Source organism: Benincasa hispida, chromosome 9 (assembly GCF_027475165.1).
Source record: "Benincasa hispida cultivar pf3 chromosome 9, pf3_genome.v1.1, whole genome shotgun sequence".
Lineage (NCBI taxonomy): Eukaryota > Viridiplantae > Streptophyta > Magnoliopsida > Cucurbitales > Cucurbitaceae > Benincasa > Benincasa hispida.
This window is the reverse complement of record NC_143486.1, coordinates 56,364,215-56,374,499: the sequence shown is the minus strand read 5'-3', so window position 1 is coordinate 56,374,499 and position 10,285 is coordinate 56,364,215. Positions and strand designations below refer to the sequence as shown.

General features: G+C 33.3%; 1 protein-coding gene across 1 annotated transcript; it reads right to left on the bottom strand.

Annotated features, from left to right (window-relative positions):
• Positions 1-284: 284 nt before the first annotated feature.
• LOC150033948 (uncharacterized) lies at positions 285-9,531 on the bottom strand. Its single transcript, XM_090317130.1, has 2 exons — positions 8,815-9,531; positions 285-524 (listed from the first exon to the last, which is right to left on the bottom strand). Exons 1-2 carry the CDS (start codon positions 9,514-9,516, stop codon positions 285-287), a joined length of 942 nt encoding a protein of 313 aa, XP_090173256.1. The 5' UTR covers positions 9,517-9,531.
• Between the last annotated feature and the right edge of the window lie 754 nt (positions 9,532-10,285).

Here is a 10,285-nt window from a genome sequence, read left to right as displayed (position 1 = left end):
AATAACTCAGGTTGGTCATTCTCATATTCTTCTGCTTCTGGCATGTCCTACACACGCTTGTTTTGGACTACTTGCACCACTTTCCAATTATTACCATATTTGGGATCGTTGATGTAAAACACTTATTTAACTTGATTAGCAAATACAAAAGGCTCGTTAACAAACCAATGACGAGCTGTATTAAATGATATATACCCCAAATCCATGTGTACTCTGTTAAACTTTTTAGGGTCTGTATCGAACCAAGTACACTTAAACATAATTACACGCCTTCTCTTGGCATACTACAAGTCCAATACTTCATTGATAATACCATAGAAATTATGGAGATCTCCTCCACCTTCACTTTTTGAAGGCACCATGATCCTGCTATTTTGTGTACTCCGACAATTATCACGCTTAATACTATGATAGCGTACTCCATTAACAATGCATCCATTGTATGAGTGCACTTCTGAACTTAGCCCCATCGCTAGTGAATATATATCATCAGACACATCTCCATTTTCACGCAATGAAAGAACCTGTTAATTCAGTACAACACAATAGATCTTAAAAACTAGGATATTTGTAATACATAGTAGAATAAGAGAAAAAAAGTCTAAAAATATATAACATCTTTAAAATATTTACAAATATGGATGAGATAACGAGTCAATCTTTGATTTTTTTTTAATCTCCAATTTCGCTCTCCCTTGTCTTATCTTGTTGTACACCTTTTTTTTAGTCTTTTTATTTTCTTTCTCTTCTTCGATTTTTGCTTCTTCCCTCCCTTTTTTCATTTCTTCATTTTATTTTCTTTCTCATTTTTTGCTTTTATTTTATTTTATTCTTTCCTTTATTTTTTATTTTCCTTCATTTCCTTCTTTTTCCCTTTCTTTTTCTTTCCTTTACTTTTTTTTCTTTCATTTCTTTCTTTTTTCCTTTCTTTTTTCCTTTTTTCTTTTAATTTTCTTTTCTTTCTTCGGTTTTTGCTTATTCTTTTTTTTTTCTTTCTTCAGCTCTTGCTTATTCCTTTTTTTATTTTCATTTTTTTCCTTTTCTCTGATTTTTGCTTCTTCTCTTATCTTTTTTTATTATTTTCTTTTCTTTTCTTTCACCGATTTTTTGCTTCTTCCCTTTCTTTTTCTTTTTTTTTTTTTTTTTTAGTTTTTCTTTCATTTTTCTCGTTTTTTGCTTCCTTTTTTTTTCTATTTAATTTTCTTTCCTTTTTTCAGTTCCACTTCTTGTCTTTCTCTTATTTTTAAAATTTTTCTTTCCTTTATTTGAATTTTTTCTTCTTTCTCTTTTTTTCACAAGAATTATGAGGTTGAGTTCCACACGTAGGACTTGAAAGTACTCAATTCATAAGTAACTTAACTCCAACAAGCCAATCATCAAGTTTGATTATTATAACAAATAATGAATATAAATAGCAAATGAAAGTCTATCAGTGATAGCCACTAATATTTTCTATCATTGAGAGCTTAATCTTTGATTATATTTTTGTAGTAATAGCCACTTATAGAAATCTATCATTGCTAGCCAACTTAGTGAATTTAATTAATAAAGTTGAATCTCGAACTAAAATGTAAGTGGAATGCCTAGAAGTTATCACTAATAACATGTTTATCAGTGGTAGAAGCTATCATTGAAAAGAAAAAGGATTTATAAATGTTTGGGAATGATAAGGGGCAAAAAAATGTTCAGTGGCTATAATTGATAGAAGCTACTACTAATAGCATGTTACCAGTGATAGAAGTTAATACTAATAGCATGTTATCGATGATAGAAGCTACCCGATAGCACGTTATCGGTGAGAGAAACTACCACTGATAGCATGTTATCGGTGATAGAACTATCATTGATAGCATGATATCAGTGACATCATTGATAGCAGCTTATTATTGATGTTATTAGTGAAAGAAACTATCACTGATAACCACAATATGAGTGATGTTAGTGATATTGGTGATAAAACTTAGGTGATATCTATATATTGATTTTCTTTCAAAGGTGATAACCAATTATAGAAGTCTATCATTGATAGCCTTGAATGTTAATATTTCAAGGTTGATTCTAATTGATGAAAGTCTATTAGTGATAATGACCGATAGCTGCTATCAGTGATAGCCATGATAAAAGATTATTAGTGATAACTACTATGGTAATCAAAGTTGTTGGTCTTCTTTCAAAGTTGATCACTATTTATAAATCTATCATTGATAGCCACTGATAGCCTTAAGTAGTAATATTTCAACGTTGATTCTAATTGATGAAAGTGAATCAATGATAGCTACTAATAATTGATAGCAAATTAAAAGCTAATATTTCAATATTGTATTAATTTATCTAAAATTGAAAGTTATCGCTGATAGCAACTATCATTGATAGCAACTGATAGAAGTTATCAGCGATAACAACTGATAGCAACTATCAATGGTTATCACTAATAGCTTCTATCAGTGATAGCTTTTAATTTGAGAAAACCGGGAAAAAGCGAACAAAATGGTGTCTAGGCATGAGTTTTTTAGTCTCTTACCATTTTTTGATCTATATATGTAATTATTTTATCCTTGTACTACATATTCTATTATTTTGGGCTTGAATTCTATTTATGCAACTAGCCCTAAAAACTAATATCAATAGAAATTATTTCAATTAAATTTTTACTTGTCTTTTAAACCCATACTTACATGAGATTTGAACCAACTAGGAAAGTCATTGGTGCCTTATGTATAAATCATCCTGACTTTGAGTTCATGTCGAATTACTCTCAAATATTGCCGATAAGTAAGAGACGTGTCTCAATTTTATATTTCACACTTTGTATCAAAATCATCAATTACAATAGAATGTTAAAAACATACTTTCGATAAGATTTTATTTCCATGCAATTATTCAAGATGTGTACTGCATTTATCTTCTCTTGATAATGTCCTTACTCTTGGTGCTCCTAATGGTTGTGCATTTTGTCTAAACATTGAAAATTCACCACATATCTCATCCTCTGGAAGTCTATCATCATTTCTTTCATCTCTATTGACCTCATCTCAATTCCAGTTATGTACAAAGAATAAAATACCAACGATTCATTCATTATATATACTTCTGCTATAGAACCATCAGGATGTGCTTTGTTTCTTACATATTGTTTAAATGTCTGTAAGCTTCTTTCGATAAGGTACATCCAACTATAACTAACTGGACCTACAACTTTTGTTTCATAGGGCAAATGGACTGCTAGGTGCACCATTACATCAAAAAATGCCTGTGGAAATATTTTTTCTAACTTACGAAGTATGATTATAATGTTTCTTTGTAATTGACCCAAACCTAAAAATATTGCTTTTGCACATAGATCACAGAAAAATTTGCCTAATTCAATGACAGGAATGGACACGTCTTTTTTTAAGTATGCTCGAACACCAATTGGAAGAAGCCTCTGAAGAAGAACATGCGAGTCGTGAGTTTTTAGCCCCCATAGCTTTCCATCTTTCTCACTCACACATCTTGATACATTTGATACAAACCCATCAGGAAATTTGACTGATTTCACCCACTTACGGAAGGCAATCTTCTCATTAGTAGTCAATGTGTATGTAGCATGTGGCTTTACAAACTTATCTTCTACCTTTTGCAAGTGTAGTTTTTTTTGTATATTTAGATCTTTTAAATCCAAACGAGCATTAGTTGTATCCTTATTCTTTCCCTTAATATTTAACAATGTGTCTACCAAATTATCACAAATATTCTTTTCAATATGCATAACATCCAACTTATGTCTTAATAAAAGTTTCGACCAATATGGAAGTTGGAAAATATATTTTTTTTACTCCAATTTAAACTTCGTTTCCGTTTTTTACACGTTTTTCTGGATGTTTGCTAAGCACTGGAAAGTTTAATAAGTTCACCTTTTGTAAGATATCTTCCCCATCCATGAAAATTGAAGGAGGTCTACATTTTACTTTTCCATCATATTGTTTGCTCTTGTACCAACTGTGATTATCTAGAAGATAACGTCGATGCCTGATAAAACATTGTTTTCCTCTTAGCCTCAATGATGATGAGGGCATGCTTGGTAACCTTTGGTACTCTATCCAGATTGGTCACCATACACAGGAAAGTCATCAATAGTTCACAATAAGCATACAAGTAGTCGAAAGTATTCTCTACTAACAAAATCATAAGTGTGCATACCATCATTCCATAACTCCTTTAACTCTTTAATCAATGGCTATAAGTAAATATCAATTTCTTTTCTAGGAGATTTTGTACTGGGTATAAGAAGGGAGACAATGAAATTTGTCTCCTTCATGCATCTTCAAGGTGGCAAATTGTAAGGAATGAGCACCACTCACCACATACTATACGAAGTACTCATATTCCCAAATGGATTGAAGACATCTGAAGCGAGTCCTAAACAAACATTTTGTGGGTTTGAAGCAAACTGAGGAAACTTACGATCAAAATGCTTCCACCCTTCAACATCAGCTAGATGTCATAACACTCCATTAGTTTCAATACATTTATCTTTATGCCATTTCAGGTGCAATATGGGTAGATGCAAATAACCGCTTTAATCTTGGTATCAAAGAAAAATGTCGTAAAATTTTATGTGGGATCTTTTTACTTTTTACAAATTCAACTTTGTATCAAGATTCACCACATACTGGATACTGTTGCAAATCGACAAATTCTTTCCAATAGAGGATGCAATCATATTTGCAATTATGAATAGACTCATAAACTTTTATTTGTTGAACTAACATATACAACAAATAAATAAAGGAGTGAAAAATGTTAGCATAAATTCTTTATATCTATATTGAATAGATAAACCCTAGGATCATTCATGTCAAATTGTCAAGAATAACATACTGGATTCCATTGCAAAATTGATGATAGCTTCAAGATGATGATGGATGACTATGGTCTTCCTCAACCAAAACTTTGAATGCCCTTAGTGGGATCTCTCTCTAGATGGGATTCAAGAAAGACTGAGTGCTTATTGTTTTGGTATATTGGGGACCATAGCCCTAAGGTCTCTTTATATACTAGTTCAATTAGGGTTCTCATTAAACCCTAATTAACTACGAATGGGCTTCTACCCATTAAGTCCATACTCAATTAGGAATCTAGGGCCTTAATTAATTAGATCACATAATAGAGCACAATCTAATAAAATAAGCCAATGTGATAAATTATTAATTCACATACATAGCCCATACTTTAAATTAAACATATTATTATTTAAATATGTCTAACAATCTCCCACATGGGCTATGTCTATGTACCTAATATAATTAAATCACATAAACCTTAAGCGCGCATAAACAAGTTATTTCAACAATAGAATTCCCCTTTAGTTCAATTTGATCCATCTCCTATATTAGCATGGAATCAAGGTGGCTTTCGTCACTACCCTTGTAACTAAACCTTCCTTGATCACCAATTCCAATACATTCAATGACATAGATCAAGTATGGATAGATAGTATGGAAACTACATGCAAAGTGATCTAGATCATGCTTGTTTCCAACTGGTCCAAATTCCTTAATTAGATCATTCTAAAAAAAAACTTGATGCTAAACTGCATGCATGATAAACAAGTTCAGATAATAAAATATAAACCATCAACTTTATTCTATATAGAAAAAAAACAAAATAAGGTCAAAGAACATCCTCAATAACAAACTCCTACTAAACCATGGAATCAGAAAAGTGACTAACACCCACGTGTGCAACATGCTCATGAAAAACTTTAGGTGGTAAACCTTTAGTCAATGGATCTGCCACCATAGAGTTTGTTCCTATGTGTTCTATCGAAATTTGACCATTCTGAACTCTTTCTTTAACAACCAGAAACTTCACGTCTTTCTATGCCATCCACTATCCGCAACCCAGTGACAAAATTTCGCAACCATATTCCATGATTGGATGCCTCATAACATGCTATAAACTCCGCAGCCATGGTAGAAAAAGCCATAAGTGTTTGTTTAACACTTTTCCAGGATACAACTCCTCCAGCCAACATGAAGATATAGCCTAAAATGGATCGCAAAGTGTCTTGACATCCAACATAATCAGAATCAGAATACCCAATGATCTCCAAAACTTCTAATCTCCGATAAGTGAGCATATAATCTTTTGTTCTCTGTAAATACCTCATAACCCATTTGGCTGCTTTCCAATGATCCATCCCCAGGTTACTCAAATATCAGCCTAACACTTCAACTATGAACGCAATATCTGGACGTGTACATACTTGAGCATACATTAAACTTCCAATGGCTGATGCATAGGGAACCTTCTGCATCTCCTTAGTCTCGAATGTGGTCTTGGGGCATTGACCGAAATGAAATTTATCGCCTTTAGCGATCGGGGTATCTCCCGGCGCACAGTCTTTCATGTCAAATCTACTCAAGATATTTTCAATGTAGTTCTTTTGTGACAATCTCAAAATACCTTGAGAACGATCTCGCAGTATTTCAATTCCTAATACAAAAGAAGCATCATCAAGATCCTTCATCTCAAAATTTCTTTTGAGAAATCTCTTAGTATCATGCAATAAACCTACATCATTACTAGCTATGAGTATGTCATCAACATATAACACTAGAAATATTGATTTACTCCTACTGAACTTGTGATATACACACTTCCACAATGTTCACCTCAAAACCAAATGAGGTTATCACTTCATGGAATTTGTGATACCATTGACGAGAGGCTTGCTTAAAACCATAGATGGATTTCTTTAATTTGCACACCATAGACTTGGAATTATCAAACACAAAGTTTTCTGGTTGCACCATATAACTCGTCTCATCGATGTTCCCATTGAGAAACGCAGTTTTTACATCCATCTGGTGTAGCTCTAAATCAAAGTGAGCTACTAGTGCCATGATTACCCTAAAAAGAGTCTTTCGATGAAACCGGAGAGAAAGTCTCTTTGTAATCAATGCCTTCCTTTTGAGTAAAACCCTTTGCAACAAGACGAGCCTTATATCTTTCGATATTGCCATGTGAATCCCTTTTGGTTTTAAATATCCATTTACAACCTATGGGTTTCACTCTTAATGCAATTCGACAAGTTCCCAAACGTCATTGTCTTTCATGGATTTTATTTCCTCTTCCATAGCACTTATCCACTTTTGAGAGTTAGAACTTTGTAAAGCTTGTTAGAAGTTGATTGGATCATCTTCCATTACACCCACATCATCCTGATGTTGTTGAAGAAAAATATAATCATCTGGAATTGCATTTCTTTTCTCTCTAGTAGATCTTCTTAGTGGCACTTCTTGAGATTGTTGAGTTTGAACTTCAGGTTCAACAATGGGGACTTCAATGTTGTCTTTTTTCTATAATTGGTTCAATAATGAAGTCAGGAATTGGAGCCTAAACATCATTTATAATGACATGAGGAAAAGAAACCAATCCTCTTCAATGACAACTTTCCTTATGTTATCTTCCCCTACCTTCCCCCTCTCCTCCAAACTTAACATCCTCAAGGAATCTAGCATTTCCTGTCTCAAAAAATGATATAGAAGTGGGATCATAAAACTTGAAACCTCGAGAATGCTCAGAATACCCAACAAAATAGCAGCTAATAGTTCTTGAGTCCAATTTTCTTTCATTAGGCCTATAAGGCCTAGCCTCAGCTGGACAACCCCATATGTGAAGATGCCTAATACTAGGCTTCTTTCTTGTCCACAACTCATAAGGGGTTTTGGCTATTGCTTTACTAGGTACCCTATTAAGGATATATGTTGCAGTCTTTAGTACCTCACCCCAAAGGGATTCTGGTAGAGAAGAATGACTAATCATACTTCTTACCACATCCTTAAGTGTTCTATTTCGCTACACCATTCATGTTGGGTTTGCCCGACATAGTGTATTGCGGGACGATTCCACATTCCTCTAGGTATTTGGTAAAGGGCCCTGGACGTTGTTCACCTGATCCATCATATCTACCGTAATATTCACCACCATGATCAGATTTGACAGCCTTAATTTTCTTTCCAAGTTTAAGTTCAACTTCAGCTTTGAAAGACTTGAAAACGTCTAAGGATTGAGATTTCTCATGAATTAAATATAGGTACCCATATCTTGAATAGTCGTCTATGAATGTAATAAAATATTGTTGATCATTCCAAGAGGCCGTAGGGAATGGACCACAAATGTTTGTATGTATTAGTTCTAAGACGTCTGAGCATCTGTTGGCACCTAATTTTCTTATGTTTGTCTGTTTTCCCTTAATACATTCCACACAAACGTTGAAGTAACTTAAATCAAGGGAATCAAGAATTCCATCTGACACAAGTCTCTGAATTCTCTATTTAGAGATGTAACCTAAACGCTTATGCCATAACATAGCAGAATTCTCATTTAATTTACGCTTTGTACCACATGAATTAGATAACATGATCTTGTTAAATGAAGCAAAAGAATCAAGCATATATAGATTATCAATTAAAGAACCGGTACCAATAAGCTTAGAATCTTGAAAAAGACTAACTTTATTATTTCCAAAAGAACAAGAAAAACCAAATTTTTCCAAATTGGAAATAGAAACTAAATTTCTCTAAATGACGGTACAACAAAAGTCTTATTCAGATCCAAATAACAACCAGTTTTTAAAAGTAATCTAAAATTTCCAATAGCTTCAATTGGAACTGCTTTGCCATCGCCCACATAGATGAATCTTTTAGCATCACTTGGCGGCCGGCTCCACAGGAAACCCTGCATTGATATACTTATGTGAGTAGTAGCACCAGAATCTACCCACCAAGTATCTGTAGGTACAAAAGCTAAATTAACTTCATAACAAACCAAAGTAAGAAGTTTACCCTTCTTTACACGCCACTTGGCGTACTTGGGACAATCTTTCTTGAAGTGACCTTTCTTTTTGCAGAAAAAACAAGGATTTTCAGTAGCTTGTTTCTTGTTTTTATTTTGCTGAGATGTCCCTTCTGTAGCATCCACAATTCTCCTTTTCTTCTTATCATGAGAGCCTATTGCCAAATGAACACTTTTTGTCCTTTCTTTCTTAATCATATCTTCTTCTTGCACACATTGTGAGATAAGCTCATTAATACTCCATTTATCCTTCTGAGTATTATAGCTTATCTTAAACTGAGTGAATTGTGCAGGAAGAGAGATAAGTACCAGATGCACGAGTAAATTTTCATTTATCTCGATATCAAGTGCCTTTAATTTACCTGCGAGATTGGACATTTCCATGATGTACTCCCTTATATTTCCATTGCCCTTATACCTCATAGAAGTTAAAGAAGTCAAAAGATTACTTGCTTCCCCTTTCTCATTTTTAGCAAAATATTTCTCAATTTGAGCAAGGAATTTATTGACATTTTCACTTTCCGTGATAGAGCCCCGAAAAGACTCTGGAATGGAGTGCCTAATGATCATCAGACACATGCGATTTGACCGTTCCCACTTCTCTATATTAGCCATATTTAGTTGTTCCTCAGTAGAAGTAGGTTTATCGGTCCTTAATGCAAGGTCCAAATCCATACACCCAAGAAGTATCTCTAGGCTTTCTTTCCAAATCTTGAAGTTCGGTCCATTCAACTTGGGAATTGAACTTAGATTTCTAGATATTTGAGTAAGACCAATTGAAACAATAAACAACAAAACATATGCTCACAATTAAAACATAACAAAATAATTTCACATATGTGGTGGGCCCCTTTAACAAGATACCTAGCACAACATTGATGTCCAGCCTTTGGGCAAAAAACACCAACTGTAAATGGTACTCTTAATGTAGTAATCAAAGTACTGACAATTAACTCTGTAAAAAAAAAAAATAGCCTTTCTTTGGACCGACTACTTTTCACATGAGCAATCCTTATAATTGCCACATACTCATTACTACATGCATACCCACAATTTGGCCAAATAATTATCTTCCTTTGGGCCGATAATTATCCGCATAAATTCATGAATATGCACATCTTATATTTCATAATTAAAACGATCTAGATAATAGAGGCTACTTTGGTAACATATTATTTTTGACCAATCCAATCTAAAATATAAGATACAATAATATAATAATATTATTATACAAAAAAAATAAAGGAGGAAGAACACCAAATAGTCTTTTACAAAATTCACTTAATAATTGCATACACATAATACAATTAAAGTAACATACACATGTGAATATCACAAAAACAATCAAATTGTAGATTTTAATTCACAAACTTATCAATCAAGAACTAAGAACCCTTTTCAAGAATTTCACCAAGTTATTAATCAATAAAACTTAGAAACGCGG